The following is a 19,127-nucleotide window of genomic DNA, read 5'->3' on the forward strand; positions in this document are numbered from 1 at the left end:
GAGCAAGGAGTGACTCAGAAGGAGACACTGAGGTTTCCACTATTATAACAAAAGAGTGTGCCCCAGAGCAGGGTAAAAAGCTACTAAATTCTATGAAGTTTAGTCTGAGTCCTTTGTAGTGCTCAAAATATTTACGTATGAAACAATCTGGAGTAAACAGAAGTAGTCAGTACCGTTGTTACTGTTGTCCACAGAAATCTCTATTCCTCTGCATAGTTACTTGACATGGACTCTGATTTTTTTTTGTTTTACAACACCACTGCAGGGAATTTATCTTGTTCTCAAAGGAATGCTTTCAGCTTTGGCCTTTCCTGCTCTTATCAGAAATAGAAAAAAATAGATATTTAACATTTAAATTCTATTGCACAAAGTGGAGCTGGGATGAGAATTCCCATTAAAGACTGAAATACACAGAATATTACAATTATTAGGGATCCAACACAGACAAATATATTATCCAGCTTTGCACGGACAGCGCACTGCACCTAAGAAGGACCTGAGAAGTCTCATACATACAAGCCAAACAAATAGAGCAATTATTATTTTTTATTTTATTTAAGAATAAAAAATAAGAAAAGCACATACAATGCACTCAAGAAGCATTTCAAGCAACCACCCTGTCCTTGACAGTGATGTATCTTGATGACAAACTTGTAAAAATAGCACAGCTCAGGGAAGAAAGCAAAGCTATACACAAAGCTCTACCACATTTCTACAGTATCTATTTTTTAAAATTTCAATAACTATGTTAAAAAAAAAAAAAACACACACAAAAAGTGGTCATGTAAGGGAAATAGTCCTTTAATGCTTGAGGTACCAAAAGGCTGGATGGGAAGACCAACACCAGAGGGATTCCTAGGTTCATAAATTGTCAAAGTAACTTCTGTTTTTTTTTTTTTTCACGTTTTTAAATTGCCTGTTTTTAAAAGGTTAAAACAAACTAGTTTGTATTCCTTTGCTTATGCAATTTATACGAAACTTCTTCATTGTCCTTGTCATGTTTCTATCCCTCCAGCAAGAATTCATCCTTCAAAGAAACATGTTTAAGAAATTTTATTGAATTTGAAATTATATAAACTTAAGGCATATTAAGTATCTTTTGTACAGCTTACATTAGCAGTGAGGGAACTGTACCCATACAAAAGCCAAAAAAAAAACCAAACTATTGATACTATTACAATATGCAGGTGCCAGTGGTACACTTTAAGACTTCAAATTCTGGTTTAAAAAACAAACTCAAGAGCAGTAATTATGTCCTAGTGTCTGTTGCATAAATCTGAAAGCCACATCCCAGAATATAAATTAAAAAATAACTGAAGTAACTGACCTAAAATATCCCACAGGGGCCTTATGTTCAAGAAACATTGAAGAGTTCCCTGCATTTTAAAGTGTGAAGACATATGAGACTAACATTGGTTGATGCCTACTATATTGTATCATGACACAAAAATCACCATAGTATTTTACAGAACCTAGGTCAAACCCTGAGCTAATTCTAAAGTCAATTCTGTTTGACATACAGACCAACAATACAGCCCAATAATGAAAACACGTTGCCAACACTACCTGTGTGGACTTCTTTACTTGGACTAATCTAACTTCAGAATATTAGCTTTGCAAGCACACGAAGAAAGGTCATTCTGACCTTGATTCCTTAACCCTTACCATTGGGTTACAAATTGGCCTTCAAAATTACATTTATTCAGTCAGCTGACTACTCCCTGTGGCAAAGAGGCTGCAGATACTAAGAAACAGGAACAATCAGTTACAGAAGCAGAGAAAAATCAGGAAGCCAGGAAAGAGTGCAATCCGTAAAGAAACACATTTTAAAGGAACATGATTGTTCTGTATTTCTAACAGTTTTGCTTAATTAGGAGAATATTGTTTAGATAAATATATTATAAAGGTCACAGAAACAAGCTTCTAAAAAGAAAGAATTGAGATTTGAGGAAAAAGCAAGAGTCTGTAAAGGTAAGACAAAAGAGGAAAACAGAAGAAAGCAGAAGCATTACCTGCTTGTCAGAAAGCCTTTATAGCCGTCTAATTAAAATTCCAGAATAGAACAAAAGATCAGGGATCTTGAAATTTAAATACTGCCATAATTAAAGTACCTAAAACAAAATACTAAGACCAGAGCCAGAAAATTCACATACTATGTTAATGAGGACAACTGAATTCCATGCAAAAGAATAGCCTAGAATTAAACAATTCAGCTTTTAACTTTCAGTCTGTGTTTGGAGGGTTTAACTTAAGCTTTGATGGGTATCTGAAAGATCTGTGTTTCACGTGAATACTTTGTCTAGAGAGTTAAGGAGCAACTTTATTTAGCTATGAGCCACCAGAAACTTCTGAATAGACTGCAGAGTTTTTGTTGATTTGAATCAGTGATTTATCACTGAACTCTATTCAAAAACCTCAAACACTTCAATACAATAGGGAATACCATCATAAATTACACCATGCAATACTTTTTAAAAAAAAAACAAAAAAGAACACAGAAATATATAACAGAGCAGATAAGCAGATACTACTTCTGCTTTCTACATGGCATTGAACAAGAAAAAAGTACATGCTCAAGAGATGGGGATACATTTTCTTCAATGCATTTGGACTGGACCTCCCCATACACTAACTTTACTGCTACTTTCCCGAGGAAGAAAAAAATCCAGTATGGTCTGCCCTGCTGGTCTAGGCAAAGAATGCAGACTCATTTTAGATTATTTTCATGTATACAAGACTAGTTACATCTTCAACTGATAAGCTAGATTGCCAGAATTCATGTTGCCCTACTTAGAGTTGTCTCTAATACACATACTCAAGAAATACAGTGAGTTTTCATCTGGTGTTATAAGCACTCAGTTTTGTTTTCAAAATCTTTCATTCTCTAGATGATATACAAGACTGCCATGTAACTACTATTGATCTTTCCAGAGAGGCTTTTGCTAAAAGAAAAATAATAAAAATCTTACACATGTAAGGGAGGATGTCTCTGAGCATTTGATAGATAACAGAACAGACAGGAGACTGGAAGACATTTACATTTGGTCTTGATGGTAAATTGGAGGCTTGAGGAAGGATGTGCACCATCATATGTGCACACTAAATACATACTTATACCAGCAAACGCGCAAACTATACTCCAAAAAGGAAAGCATGACTCTCTTCTCAGTTAGCGATCTTCCAAGTGTAGAAAAGCCACTAGTTATTTTATTTTTGTCACTATCCCCTGCATTTGTGCTGTCACTTGCAGTCTTATCTGTAAGTTCATTGCAGCTGGTTATTTTTAACAGGCCGACAGTACTCACCTTACTGAACTTTACTAGAAGAGCACATATGATTTATTTATACAGGAAAAATGTGAAATTAAGTTGTTCCATAGTTGCCCTGTTATAGACATTTGTAATTTTGTATAAATACATCATAAGGAGGAAGTATAAGCAAACTTCTTTTAATCACAAATTGTTTTTTAATCCTTTACTATATTTCTATTAATAAAGCAGAGGAGGTTTATGAACATTTCCTTAAAAACAATTTAGTTGTTAAAAGGATGGTTGCTTCCTGCATTTAGGACACACCACAATGGCCTCAGAAGCACAAAATTTTCATCTTCACCTTTTTGGTGAGTTACACACTTTCAGCCTTCTTTTTATAGCTGTCTAGAATTCCAGTCAAGACGGACAGTAGATCTTCAGACATGAATTCTTCGTAGTCTCTGTCAATTTTCGCATTCTGTTCATCAAGATATTTCTAGAAAAGTTACAGAAAGTTTATTAGATCTATTGTGGTCTCTATTGTACTGGTTCTGCTAAAGCATTCTGGGCAGTCATTACAGGGGTTAAGTGACTTCAGTTAAACGCTAATACAAAGGCACGGAGCAGATGCAGATTCAACCTGGCAAGATGTTACTAGTGAAATATAGCGAGCAGTTCTGATTACTTTTACCAATGTTTCGTCAATAAACTTACTAGAAACCATAGACTCAGTGCAGCGTAACTAACTGATACTTTACTGGATAGAGCAAGTTCTAATGTCCATGTGTTCAATTGCAGTTGCCGTTATCTCTAAAAAGATTTAATTTTGAATATTGAATTTCAGCTTACCTCTATAGATACTACATGAGTAGCAATCACTTCTAAAAGACGATTCAAATTATCGCCTGCTTTCCTGCTCTCTTCCGTTGTTGTTTGCATAACAATTTGATATCTGAAAAGTAAAGACATTCAGAAAATCGTGACTGTAATTCTAAAGTTCCTGACATCAACAAATTCTTTACCACGGTAGATATATCGTCATGTTTAGTCATAATTTTTCCCTATTAGTATTAAGTCAGGTTAGATTTATTAACATGCAACCCAGGAGAAAAAGGACCGTATTGTGCTAACCGGTAAGAAACAGAAGTACTGTAGAGCATCACAGAGCCAGAATAATCTTTACAGAATTTAGACTGTAAAATATGGTTGTATATATTGGTAAATATATTAGTGTAATATATTGGTAAACTAACTCTTATCTTTACTACAACCACGAGTCACAGAGGTTGGAAGTGACCTCTGGAGGTCGTTTTGTCCAATCTCCCTGCTCAAGCAGGACCATACAGGGTAGGCTGCCCAGGACCACATCCAGGCATCTTTTCAAGATGTTCAAGAAGGAGACTCCACAACCTGTCTGGATAGCCTCTGTGACAGAGGTGCTGCCTGGTGTTCAGAGGGAGACTTGAGTTCCAGTTTGTGCCCATTGCCTCGTGCCCTGTCACTGGGCACCATTGAAAAGAACCTGGCTGCATCATATGGAAAAAGCACATGGAAATCAGGAGTGCTGATGAAAATATGCTTGCAAAAATAAGTGTCGAGAAGAAAGGTATTTTAACTGTGAATTTGTCAAACTAATATACCAAGATGGATACCCACTCAAAGAATTTTTCATTAGGACTTGAGAGAATGTCTTTATCCACTCCCCCACATAATCCACACAAACAACTAGAAGTCATAGGCCTTACTGTCGTTGAATATCATGCAGTTCATTTGTGGCTTCACTGAGACCTTCATTGATACCACTTTCAAGTAGTTGTTTATGCTTCTCTAACAATTCCAGTTCATTTGCACATTTTCGCTCCTCTTCTTCTGCCTCCTGTAAATATTAATAAAAAATCACATATTTTAGGAAAAATTAGATTGTTTTTCCACTGTATATTATTCATCCTGATAGTTGAATTAGGAATTCATGACACATGGAACTTCACACTCAGAACTCAAAAAAACAAAACCAATCACAAACCAAAAAAACAACCCAAGAAAAACTCCCTCTCACCCCCTACTCAACCCTAATGTTTCAGGTATTTTCTGTATCTTCTGCCATTCAAAGCCAACTTCACCTTCTTATTTTTCTAACAAAATTTCAACATCTGCGTTGCTGCTGTCTTCCCTTCAAAAATCATTTCAAAGAGATATATGTATTTTCTCCCTAAATAGCTTAGAAATAGAACTTGCAGACAACTGTTTTTAGGTTTTGACTACAAAAAGACTTTTCCCTTTTGCCTCCGAAAGGTATGTAGGAAACATAAGTAATCATCTATCCAAGGAGACTGACACTATTGACCATATATTAGTACAATCAAATGCACAAAACCAAAGCCAATTCCCCCATCATTAAAACATTTAATTCTGGTAAATTACTGAAACATAATACTTCAAAAACACTAATACTGAAGTTTTATGGATAGTATATTAAAAGTTACAAGAGAAATTACACAACTATGTTCTATTATAGCCATCCAGATGTTATTGAGTATTTTATGAGTTTGTCTTAAAAGAAAGGTGCATGTAGTGACATGGTTCAAAAGCTAAATTTCAGGAATTTTTGAAAGCTGTAAACTAAACCAATTGCTTCCACCCACCTAAGCAGTGTAACTGCTGGCGGGAAGAACAAATACAAAAAAATATTATATCATTTAATATTTGGCTAAAAGAACATTAAGCATATGTTTTCTTCAATATTTAATGTGGTTACAGGCTTACTACAAACTATAAGCTTATTTACTGTATACAAAGCTTAAAAAAAGGTAGATCCTATTAACTCTAAAGTGAGTTTAAAGCAGGTTTTGAGACATCTTAAGGTCAGGAGATGGACATAGCTGTTTTATTACTGGTTGTAGTAGCTTATGATTTATTTTGGCTCTGCCAAAGTATGCCATGATCTTAGGAGAAAGTGGAAACTAACTCTTCAGATAACCCCACATTAGTTCTGAAAAGAATAAGAGAACATTGTATTATCTGCAAGAGGTGTTGTCAGAGGTTCAAAACAAACAGGAAAGCAAAACAAAATCTTACATATAAATACAAGGATTAAGGATAAGGATATCATTAGTCATAAATTGTTATCAATATACAGAAAAGTTTTACCTTTAGCTTCTGATGGTAAAGATCATCCAGCTTTTCTGCTTCTTCTTTCAGTGCTTTCACACTACTTTTCTTTTCCACTACCATTGCATTCATCTAGAATGAAAATGCAACTAAGAAAATATAATGCAAAATGAATTCCTGCCTATATCTCTATGCTGTCGTAGACAACACATTAGCCATGAAACACTGTTAAATTAGGTCTGGTCAAAACGGAAATAACTTTCGTGATAGCAGGCTGTATGGTGTTTTGTTTTGGATAAATGGCTAAAGTGGCATTGGTAACACTGATGTTTTTGATATTGCTCAGCACCACTTGCGCAACTTGGCTATTGCCAAGGGTCAACCCACACCCCAAGTGCTAATGCAAAGAACTGTAAGTGACATTTGGTATCTATACAATCATATCTTTTGCCACAGAATACTAATTTCACAGAGAGAGGGGGATGAAAAAATAAACACACTATCTTTGGTGCATACAATGCTAATAAAAGTTTATTTGCATTACATCTGAAAATATGTTGGGCTAGAAATGAAAGTTCTTCTAGAAGAGTAGGTTTTGAATACATATCTGCAAGTTTTCAATGTCAGCTATGTATGGTTTAGAAAAATACTAATATACTTTTAATCCTTCAGTTGATTTCAACAAAACCTTACTGACTCTGAGCAAAAAAAAAAAAGAAAAGTAAATAAAATTGGGGCTTTATATGTTCTGAAAGAGTAACCCATAATCTTGAACATTAACAAAGGTTTTTGGAAATCTCTATACAATGTTTAGCAAATATTTAATGATCTAATTTTTGTGCTAGTAACAGGGGGTTTTGTTTGGTTTGCTTGGCATTGTCAAACAATTGGTGCATTAAGTTTTTCATGTGACAGCACACTAGATGACCAGAAATTATCCTCCTTCCAATCCATACTGAATCCAGTATTGCTAAAAATCTTCCTATTTACAACATGCCAGTGATAAGCCACACAATAGAATAGAATTGATAGTTTACTAAGAACAGCTCTTTCAAAATTTTTATGATCAAATGTATAGCTGCATTACTTTCAGCATAGGGAGCGCAACTATTTCAACCAACATAGGGAGACCCTAATTCTCATAAAAGCTTTCAATAACAAAAAACAATTAACATAGCTAAAGCAGTTTTCTCACAGCTTCCCAAAAATCACACAGTTCACCCATGCAAGAGGTCAAAAGAGACCAGCAGACAACATTATGGTATCTTGGTACTACTTTTCATTAACCAATATATACCTGTACCAAAGCATCCTCCAAACTCATTTTCTTATCAGTAGCTTTCTTAATTTCTTCTTCAGTCTGTCTTATGATCTTCAGAAGGGGAGCCTGTAATACACACACAAGAAAATCTAGCTAATGCAATTTGCTAGTTTAAACTAAGTTATTTCTTTCTCCAGTTTTTAAACTTAGGCTGCTGTACCCTCCAATACTAAATTTTCTTCCTATACCAGAAGGTAGCTATGACAATTCATCACAGAAGCTTTTCACTGCAATTTCATGGGGAGTTTAAGAGAGACTTTCCCTACTTTTCCAAAGAAACACTAGCATTTCCTCGTGAGCGGTAAGAGGTATTCAGTGTTGACTCTACTTACCTTAATCTGAGTTCTATAAGTGTCTAGGCAACTTGATCCTGCCTCAGGATTAAAGTGAATCTTGAAGTCATGGCCTTCGGAATTCTCAGCACTTCTTGGAATTAATTTCAGCTTTCGAGCCAGTTTATGATACTCTGCCAGCTGTGTTTCAATCTGTTCAGAAGTGAAAAGTGAAAACATCATAGAAGAAAGACAAAGTGAAAAGCTTTGCAAAAAGTATTTGTATGGTATTTTAAACAGGTTTCTAAGTTGCTCTGCACTAATAGAATTCCAAGGCATGCCACAGTACAAAAGAGCTGTATGTATTAGCATTCCAGCAGTTTGCACTCTTTGGAGTAAGAGCTGCTTTAGGAATCTTTCTGAGCTTATCCTACAAGATTTCTCAGTGTGTATGGGCAAGACTGCATGGTTTCGCCTATGGTTTTCCCTACTTCCGTATTTTTTCTGCTTCAACCTTTTGAAGATTAGTTGATAGGAAAGGAGAAAAGTGCTTAGAAATAATACAAATTGCTAAACCAATCATCAGTCATCATGTCGATATGCTTTCTCTCGTTGGTTTTGCCAGGATGTTACATAGCCATATAACCTAACATACTTTAACTTCACCATATCTACAGACAAGGTTATTAAATGCTTAAATTTCTGATTTTCTGCCATTTATATCAAGTGTTAAGTATTTTTTCCAGTTTTATGTGTTTCATAGTTGTACAATATGAGGAGTTTAATACCAAGTGCTTGAGAAAGCACAACCCTGCCAAATGCAAAAGATATTTGAAACAAATGCGGGTTTTATTTTATCTTATTTTTCTATGTAGCGAAGCAGCAGTTTTAAACTCTCGCCACTTACAGGGCTGCCTCTCTTCATTCTGGGTAAAAGGGAATAAATTCAGCCCTTAAAGTCCTTCTATTAGAATTTCCACATAAGGTGCCAGTCTGTCCGTAAACACACGCAGATACTGATTCAAAGCACTAGTTTTGCAGTCCTTGTTGTGACGTCTTAACAGAATCTATTTCAGGCTAACGTTACCAAAGCTCTTCAGTTAAGACATATCTATGCTGTTCTAAAATCATTTAGCAAAGTTAGCAATAGCTCAAGTCCCAGGCTTAAGCTCACATCATGAATACTGATAGTCATCTCCCATTACGGCAGGGTTTTCACATACCGCCTCTTTACTTCTAGCATATTTTAGCTCTTCATTCCACAGTTGATGTTGTTCTTCTTCCAGCTCCTTAGTCAGCTTGTTAATGGTTTGCTGTAACTCATTTCTCTCATGATTTATTCTCTCGATATCCGCAACTGAGTACTTCTGGTTATCAAAGATGTGCTGGAGCCGGGCATTCTCCTGCTTCATTGCTTCTACTTCCATTTCTAAGTTCATAAACCATTTGTTTACATCAGTGTAAAAATATTAGACTATATAGTTAAGCCTTATCCCTGTATTTTTATGAGTAAATACTACCTGTATTTCATTTCTCTAGCTTGCCAACAACCGTAAGCCCAAATTCTCTTTAATTAACAATAAATTTTGCAAAGTTTATTTGTAGCATTGGCATACACAATAAATATCACACTCTTGCCTGAAGCTGTTTTGAAACTATTTTTTTAAACTTACTTGTTGCTTCACTAATCATTTATGACCACAGTCAACTTACCTGCTGCCTCAACTTCCTCATTAACACCTTTCATTTTCTGATCAAGGATGTTTGTATGAGATTCCAGATTAGCCAGATAAGCCTGGTATTTCTGAACATCTGCTTGAAAAGAAGATCTCAGCTTTCGTAGTGATACTAACCGGTCCTAGTAAAAACAGATGGAAAGAACAAAGAGTAAAATTAGCCTAAAATAATCATCTTACTTTCCAGTCAAGATGGTAGAACAATTACAATCAATTTTAATAGTATGAAATTGAAGAACTTTTATTATTATTTTTTTATTTGTGACAGCTGACTCAAGTTAAAGTCTTATAGACTATATAAGAATAATAGCAAGAGAGGCTGAAAAGCCTAAGTACCTTAAATCTTTTATTTCAGCATTTAAAGCTTTCATTTGCATTAGGCACTAAAAATTGCATTAGGCATTAAGAAAGTCGCATAAAGAAAGTTCTTACTGCAGGAAATTCACAACTTAGGTATAAAATAATACACAAAAGGCAGATAAAAGGGCAAGGAAAGTGGGAAGACATGTAAATTTTGCACAGCAGACAGGAGTCTGTTTGCCAGCTGCACAGCTGCTAAACTATTTTTAGTCTCAGGATGTATTAAAACCAGAAGCCACTTTTTCTAACAAAGTATTTCCCCTAGAATATATTTTTACTAATTGCTACCACTGAATCTTGTGCTTTCATCCACTAAAGTTCTCATACCAACATTTTTGGCAAAGACACTAGATTCTGTTCTACTAGAATAGTATAGAATACATAATAACCAAGTCTAATTGGTATCTTATAAAGCATTGAAAATAATTTTCCATTTTTATGATGTATAACCAGACTCTTTCTACAGAATAATGACAAAAAGGTTAAGTAATTGAAAAGTCAAGCCCCCCACGTACACAAGGACAGACAGTTTACTAACCGGCTCACTTTCCCTTTCTTTTTCTAGTCTTGCAATTTCTTCATGAAGTCTTTTGTTTTCTGCTGCTAAGCCTTCGATCTGGAATTCATCTATATTAAATAAATCCTCTGCAGCGGGGTGAGAAGAAAGTGGGGTTATAAATTAGTCTCACTGTATATCACCATCTATTCAGAATATCTGAGCAATTGTCTTTGCCTCAGCACAGTGAATATGTTACCTGAACAACTATTTTAAATAGAAAACTAAGAAAAACTATAAAAAAGATTTTACTACAAACAGGCAACAGAACAAGCCAAACATTTTTTTGCGCTTATAAGATTACAAATCACTCCTGGGATGTCAGTTTCCAAACTCCCATAAAACCCACGTGATAGGACAGTGGTGGTTAGACAAGTTTCCTCTGTTCCAGTTTTACAAGTTCAGCATATTTGTATACTCCTTTCTCATCCACGTGCTTCCTTGCATCTTGAGACTTCCTTTACTTCCCTCAGTCTTTGCCAAAAAATGACTTGATTAATTTTTCCTACTGATATGTTACCAGATATCATACATGAATCATATATGGGAATCTTTGCAACAGTTTAGAACTCATGGTTTTCAGAGCTTTTAGAAGAAGCTGAACTTTCTTTCTTATCAAATGTGCAGTCTATGGCTTTTTGTTTAAATAAAAATTCTGTCAGATAGAAACCAGAGTATTTGCACAGATGGGATTTGCATCTGAGGAACAGCATATGGCTTTTCTATTAGAAAGCCATTGAAAACATTAGGGTTACATGTGTACATCTGAGAGCAGAACACATCCTGTATATCTTTACTGATAACAACGCATGAAAAGAAGAAAATCAAGGCGGTGCAACTGAGGTACTTGGGAATTCTACATTCCTTCACATCAGATCATTTTTACTTGTAAACTAAGCAAAGCTCATGTTAGGAGAAAAACAACAAAATAAAATACTTTATTAAAACATGAAAACTTACTTAATTTTGACTGCACTTCTGCATCCAATTCTTCAAACGTATCTCCTCCTTTCATGAAGTGATCATAACACTTCACAACGTACTCCATGAAAAGCTGAGAACAATTTTAAAAGTTTTCATGAAGATTCAAAGGATTGTAAAATAGCTAGGTAGTCTCAATCTATTCGACTAGTGGAATTAAACAGCTGATGATAAAAATATCTTCCAATGGTTGACTGCACTTCTTTCTGTAGAAAAATACCTTTTTTCCCCCTTTAATCATAAAATCGTAAGACTACATCTAGACAGAAGGTATTTGGAAACACTTCACACATTTCTCAGGGATACTTAACAAGAGTAGTAGGTAAGTAATTCATGATCTTGGAGTATATCATTCTCTGAAGCTAGGTAATAGAAACTGTAGTTCTGTTTAATGCACCTTGTAGGTAAATATACTTTATAAAGTATACTTTATACTTTATAAATTATACTTTAGATGTGCAGATGGTAGAGAATTACTCCTAGAATTAGAGGAACGTTACCCAACAATAATTTGCTGGAGACTTTATTTCAGCAACTATACTGGTACTCTAAATTTTGTTTTAATATGTGTTTTACGTGCATATGTATGAGTGCATAAATGCATTCACTTTAACAGCATTTTTCCTTGTCTACCGTCAGGTTTGTAACCTTGATCCAAAATCCCAAATTCTGACCCCCCCCTTCCTTCAATTTTCTTAATTAAATCTGACACATCATAACATCCCTTTCCAAATCTTCAACTGTGAGTTGAAAGAGTTAAAACTGAATAGTACCAGTAAAATGTGATAAAACAAAGCTTGCAAGCTGCTGGATTTCTAAGTGCCTGAGTTACATTGCCACCTATTTTGTAGCTAAACATTACTACAAGTTTTTAAACGGTAATCTGAATAGATATCAACAGGAGCCACATTTACAGTTAAGTAACTATCTTTACACTGTACTGCTGTTAACCACAGAAGACCTGAGTGCTAAAGAGAGATATACCTGAGATCCAATTAAGACAACAAACAGCATAATGACTCCCTTTCTCCACAAGGGAAACAGATACATAGCAACTCAGCATAAGACATTTCAATTTAATACCCAGTCTTGACTGGCCAGGATGCCTGCTCAGGAAGCAAGTTGAACAGGCTTTTTATATAATGCCATTACACTTCCTAGAGAGCTCTAAATATAAAATGGAAAAGAATATACAAATACAGTTCAGTTCAGACTATTCTATCATACTTGAATTGTTGTGTTACAGCATATGGCAAAATTCAGTTGAACAATTCTGCTAATCATTTACATTTTTCACAGTACCTTGTTATGTACAATTCCGTCATCTGTCTCTCCTCCCCAGTTCTGTCCATCATCAAATGACGATGAATTTTCCCTCATGGCAGAATATAACTGAAAGGCACATGTTGAGATACAAAGAATTTTGAATTATCTCTATTAGTTGTCATATTAGGTTTATATTCATAAAAGTCACAGTAACATCAGCTTAGGATTTCAGCAAGCAATGTGTAAGGGTGCTGCCAATCACACCAGAGTAACATGCCCTATGTTTTGTTAGCTGAAAGCACCAGTGAAAAGGCATTAACTGGACTATCAACACTGCCAAATTGCCTTGGTAAGCTAAATGTATACTTTCAGCAAATAATTGATGGGATTTTCAAGTGTATACAATTTAGCAGTGTTGAAACTCTGTCACAGACTCCAAACTTGGTTCAGACCTGAGCTGGAAACAACAGTGCATTGCCACTATTAAAAGACATAAGCATACAAGAACACTCTGTGCAAACAATCGCATGACACTGGAATAATTGCTATTGAAAATTCCATCCTTAAACTTCAAATTTAGCAGAAGATGGTAGCTATCATATGAAGTTCAGCACAAAAGATGCTTGATCATACTTATAAACTTATCATATTTCTATATATATAAATATATAGAAATGTAAAAAGCCATTTTTCCTCACACAAATATATCCAGTGCACAAAGTCACAAAAACAAAATTTTAAATCATAATATTATATTAAAAACTTCAGTTTCTTCAGTTTACTAAAAGTAAGGACTGAATGGCAAGTAAGAATACCTATTTTTTTTTTTCACATATATAAAAAAAGAAAGTTTTTAGAACACCATTAAGACATCAGGATTGAAACCAACATTCCAGCCTGAAAAGTGGAAATATTTTGCTTAAGAACTCAGGTGCTACCTTGACACAGTCGGTTAACCAAACCAAAGCTATCATGATCTGAGGCCATGTGTGTGGAGCTCCCACTGTGTACATGGAGCTCTTCGACAAAGCAAAAGGGTACCTACAGGGGAAAAAAAAAAAAACAACAACAACATTTTTAATAGCTGTTGAAAACAAGTAACTAAAACCAGCACGTTTCTACATTTAGATCAAGCCACACAAGGAAGAACAAACTCAATTGTACTTTATACTGTACATCAAGAGGTCTAATATCACAGTATGTTATTCCATTATCATGGGTTTCTCATTCTGTAATGGAATGAAATGCTTTTTCTTTTTCGTAGGCAGAGAAAAGGAACAATTAGGGCCTCATACAAAGAAGCGTGCACTATTAGCTTCTTAGTCTTTTCCTACAGAGTTTACTACGTTGCCTTGGGTCTTGGTAGCAAGTGCCTTAGATCAGATTGTCTTTCTCAAAGACCTCAAAATGGAAGACAACAAACACAAAAGAGGGAATAATAGTTTGGTGGATGCTTAATCCACTGGATGTTCAAGCCTGGAGTTCCTAACACATGAGAACAACAACTGAGATGCAGGAGTCCTGTTCTTATAAAGCAAGATCCTTACCTCTTGGGTCAAATGCACTTCGAAAACGGAAGAGCACCTGACAATGAGCTTTGGGCCACGCAATAACAGAAAAAACAATTTCAGGACAGCTTAATATCAAAGTATTAATATTACCCATAAATACGGGACACGCAAAGGCAGTAGTACTAACTAGAGGCATCCTCTCAAAGTCTTCTACAAATCAATGAATAGAAGTGCCGATGTTATTCCATCTTTCAACCGACAGCTGCACCAAGTCATTTTAAGGGCATAGGACAAGAAGCCACTGATACAGTGACAGTTCCAAATAAATGCTCGTGAACCTCTCAACTTGAAGACCTTTTAAAAATGAATTATTTACATCAATTTTCTAGCTCTCAAAAGACTTTTTGAAGTGAGTTTTCAAAATAACTTTTAATCAGGGATTACGCTCCTGGTGCAGCAGAATAAGGCCTCTTGAGAGCACTTCCTTTTCAATATTTCAGCTAGGGCAGCAATTTCATATGTTACAGATTAAAACAAAGCTTTATTAAAATACTGAGAAGTAAACAGAACAGACATGAATACACCAACAGAACCCTGGCACACCATCATGGATTCAAGTCTACAGAAGCTGAAAGCAGTTGCCTTTTCTGAGACTGAAAATTAAACATTAACTATGTGCAGTGGATTTTTCTTCTTGGAAAGTGTTGGTGCATTCATGATACCAAACACTTACTGTATCAAATCATATTCAAAATAAAATACCCAGCTATTTGGTGGTGTTTTAACCTCAGCAGCATTTTTATTAATTCTGTCCCCTGCTTGAAATGCACAATGAAAGAACTTACAGGAAAAAATGACTTAACTAAATGAAAAGGAGCCAACAATCTGAAATTGTTTTCAGTGCTTGGATTTGATCAGAATGTGTCTGAAAAGTCTGTCATAAGCTACCAATTAAGACGAAGCCTGCAGTTTTCATTCAAGAAAGTGGTCTTTCAAAATCCAATACTAATAAAGGTCATGAATTACATTTTAATTTACAAAGCAAGCTTCCAAGAGCAGAAGTAGCTTTGCAACTTCAAATAGAAAATGTACAATCTTGAAACGAGTGAGTAAACTTAGAGCTATACAAAAAAAGTGAAGCAAAATAATCACAACATTGTAGTTTCATAGTTGAATCTGAATAAAGAAGCCTATCCATTCTTTACAGGTGTAGTTCAGAATCCTTGGGATTAACTTCTAGCATTGCCATATCTGTTTAGCACAGTAACAATAAGAATCTTACCCAAGCTCTTTAAAAACTCTAGGAATTTCCTCTTCAAATTTCGAGTCAGGCAGCTCATAAGAAGGGCAGAGAAATCCATAGATAAAAGTGAAGATTTTTAAGAAGTCCTTTGCAGATGGAGACTGTAGGGTTTTCATGGAGATGTTATGAGCATAACCATTGTCAACAAGAAACTGAGAAAAAAGATATGTAAAGTAACATATTAGTCAAAAATAAAATCTGAAGTCAAAACCATGAAAACAATATATCTTTATTAGTTATTTTTTATGCCTAATAACAAATTTTTAAAATAATTAAACAAGTTACCTCACAAAGCTGTTTGATAGATTGTTGGATGAATGCCTTGTCATTAACTGGCCTGGGATCCTTGATCTTTTCTGTTCCAAACACACCATACTGACTGTTGCGTGAACCTCCAGCCCCACTAGTTCTAAGAACAAAAAAATATTTACACTTCTTGTGACAATAAACAGAAACAGTTCTTCAGTAAGTCCTTACTATATATATTTTAATGTTTCTTTTACATTTGTTGTACAAAGGAATACAACTAAGATGACAAAACATCAACCTGGAAGCCACGCTGCCCACATACAGAAGGATTACTACTTCCTAGATTAATATTTTCTTCAGTTTATTAAACAGAAGTGTTTTACAAAGCAGAAAAATAAACTAGAAGGTGAAGAAACAAAATATAGGTGGCTGAAAATAAAAACTAAAATATTCAAGGAGTATTTAAAAGGTTCCCTGGAACAGGGGGATCCAGTGAAAGGGGATACTCATAGGCATCAGAACACAGAAAGCCATGAACTAAGATGAAAGGCGATAGGATTTTGGAAGGTTTGTCTCTCAGAGTAAAGAAACTAAGACAGAATACTGATATGATTCTCAATTTGCAAGATCAGTACCTCACTTAATCTTGGTTTAGCATTTTTTTTTTTTTAAATCTTTCTGAAGACGACATTGTTTTCCTGAGCTGAGGAGACAGAATAAAGCTAGATAGTCAGAATACTACTGTAAGACTGATCAAAATCTGCTATTAAAAACAAGTCCCAGGGTTGCTTTGAGGTGGATTGTTCTTCCTTAAACAGGCTAATGTCTCGAGCAGCTTTTAAGTTCTGGATTGCATACTTCTCCCCTCAAAATACCAAGAGAAAGAAGATTTCAAATCAGTTCCTCCTCCACAATATTGTTATTTAGTGATCAGAGTGCAGAAAGGTCTCAGATCCACTATTGCCTGTAGTGAAAATCTGACAAGGAAGAAAAGATGCCATGGGATTGTTATTGTTTTAATTTACAGCACAAAGAACTAAAGCTGTCAATACCTCTTCCCAAAAAAGCTAACTTTTCTTTCCGAAGCTCCAGACATTGGTTTGCTCATGCTCAGCTTCCCAAACGTTCCTCTGTCTTTCCTGAGGGATAAGAAGAATCAAAGTGACTATTTCTACCATTTCATCTTTTACTCACACAAAACTGCAAGTACATTCATTTAAGTCTAAGGACACTCATCGTGTAGCAGTGCCTTAGAAACATCAACTGATTTTAATGCATTATTTGTCCGTTATTAAAGCTACTTTTGCAAGAAGTTTTATAAGTACACATTTTATACATACACCCAAGCACCTTCTAACAAGTATGCAAGGAAAAGCATTATAACATGAAACATACCACAGACATACAAGTAGATCAAAGTTTTATCTTAAGTTATATGCTGACCATACCACATATGCACATATGACACTAGTTCTATGTCTGTAGATCTTTAAAACAAAGAAGACAAAACCCCAACCAAAGATAAAACAAAACAAAACAAGAAAAGTGTTTTTCAGAACTAGAGAGTTTTAAACTCATAATCACTCCAGCAGTAGGAGGCATATGTATGGAGTTAAGCAAGAGGTTTTTTGAACAACCAGAGTACTTCTGCAGATATCCTTGGCTGCAGGTAGCTTTCTTCTCCCTGCTTCAATCTTCCAGTGTCTACTCACACACTCAAACAGCAGCAAATCTTCAGGGACTTAGGCTTCACATACACATTCTTAGCAACATGATCAACACTTACATCTGAGGTGTTTGAAGACCCATCTTGTTGTTGTCCTGCACTCTCAGTACCATCGTAGATTGCCGACTACTACTCCCCGCAATACTTGAGCTCCGTCTCATTGTGAATGAGCTGTAAATCACAATCTGTCAGTAGTGGAGAGTCTCGGCTCTGAGAATACTTGCGTTTTTGCAGACACCACAATGACTTTTTAAGGGGGTCAGAATATGCAAGTGGAACTGTATGTTGGACCAACAAACTTGCAACAGGAAAACCATTTCTAGACACATTAGCTTCTTTTAAAAATACAGTTAAAGAATTAAAAGCAGCAAGGCACACCTGATGCCACGTAGCAGCAGCCACAGCCTTTTATGATTATTTTAGCGACAAAACCCGCTATTTTGTTCCAAACCCGCTATTATGCCTTTATTTATATCTGCCCATTTTCAGCTGCAAGCTCCAAAAGCAGAAGAGCTGCACAAGTTCCTCAGTGCAGACAGCTAGAAGGAAAGCTGCAGCAGCGTCCTGCAAATGATCTGTCGGAGAGTGCAGTAACTGGAAAGGCCACGCAATATTACAGGTCTTCAGGCTACATATGTAAGATTGATAAAGGTCAAACTGGAAGCCCTGAACTGTCTCCACAGGGGTGTTAGATGGAAAATATAGATAAAGTAAGCTAGTGAAAGGCGTTACCTTCTGCCCTCCGTAGAGGGCGTATATTATTTACAGAGGGGGCTCAGAGCAGCCCCTACCCAGCCCCCTACGCTTCAGATATCACCAGAAGAGATCGCGAGGGCGCGATAAATCGCGACACGCCACGAACAGGGCAGACGTTGGGCCGCGGCCCTCATCTCCCGAGGGCGGCCGCCTCATCCTCCCCCCTCACACCCAGCGAGCCCGGCCAACGGCTGGCACCCGGCCCCGCCGCGTTACCACCGGAGAAAATGGCGGCCCCCATCCCCGCGCCCCCCACCCCGGGCAGGGCCCGGGCACAGCCGCCGCCCGCCCGTTACCGCTAACGGCGCCGCCTCCTTCTTCCCCGTTTTCAAATCCGCCCGCCGCGTGACGTCACACGGGAAAAGGCAGGGCGAAGCTCGCCGCCGTTCCGGCCGGCGCCGCAGCTGCTGCCGTACAACAAGATGGCGGCGCGCAGGGTGAGTGAGGCGGTGGGGCGCGGCGCTGGTGCCGTACGGCGTTGGGGGGGGCGGGGTGACCCCCTCCTGCCTGGGGGTAGGAGGAGGGACGCGTGTCCTCCATGGGCTGATTGTTTGGAAAAAAATAAAAATAAAAACAAAGCACTACAACCCATCCCGTTTTATAAGAGACAGAAAAAAAAAAAAAAAAAAAAAAAAAAAGCTTTTTTTTTTTAAAGTAATAGGGCAGAAAAATGAAAAGTCAAACGTTATCAAAAGGCTTTAAGGCTCTCACAGCTCCATTTACTCCATAAA

General features: G+C 36.4%; 1 protein-coding gene across 2 annotated transcripts; it reads right to left on the bottom strand.

The window, feature by feature from the left end:
* Window positions 1-549: 549 nt before the first annotated feature.
* NDC80 (NDC80 kinetochore complex component) lies at window positions 550-18,733 on the bottom strand. Of its 2 annotated transcripts, none has more exons than XM_082754860.1 (17): window positions 18,693-18,733; window positions 17,701-17,811; window positions 16,967-17,053; window positions 15,951-16,074; window positions 15,645-15,817; window positions 13,790-13,892; window positions 12,888-12,977; window positions 11,565-11,658; window positions 10,587-10,693; window positions 9,666-9,810; window positions 9,176-9,381; window positions 8,013-8,165; window positions 7,657-7,746; window positions 6,399-6,491; window positions 4,997-5,127; window positions 4,101-4,203; window positions 550-3,747 (listed from the first exon to the last, which is right to left on the bottom strand). In XM_082754860.1, exons 2-17 carry the CDS (start codon window positions 17,799-17,801, stop codon window positions 3,625-3,627), a joined length of 1,923 nt encoding a protein of 640 aa, XP_082610986.1. In that variant the 5' UTR covers window positions 17,802-17,811; window positions 18,693-18,733; the 3' UTR covers window positions 550-3,624. The 2 variants fall into 2 exon arrangements, with proteins under 2 accessions (XP_082610986.1, XP_082610987.1); XM_082754861.1 differs by lacking the exon at window positions 18,693-18,733 and adding an exon at window positions 18,373-18,538.
* Between the last annotated feature and the right edge of the window lie 394 nt (window positions 18,734-19,127).

Source organism: Aythya marila (assembly GCF_965140915.1).
Source record: "Aythya marila genome assembly, chromosome: 2".
NCBI classification, from domain to species: domain Eukaryota; kingdom Metazoa; phylum Chordata; class Aves; order Anseriformes; family Anatidae; genus Aythya; species Aythya marila.

What these genes read in the sequence shown, in the direction of transcription:
- NDC80 (XM_082754860.1), bottom strand. Translation starts at nt 17,801, where the DNA reads ATGAGACGGAGCTCAAGTATTGCGGGGAGTAGTAGTCGGCAATCTACG. An exon ending in AGAGTTTTTAAAGAGCTTGG is followed by an intron (nt 13,893 to 15,644) that starts GTAAGATTCTTA and finishes TTTCCCCTGTAG; the next exon opens with GTACCCTTTTGCTTTGTCGA. An exon ending in GGTTAACCGACTGTGTCAAG is followed by an intron (nt 12,978 to 13,789) that starts GTAGCACCTGAG and finishes TGTGCCTTTCAG; the next exon opens with TTATATTCTGCCATGAGGGA.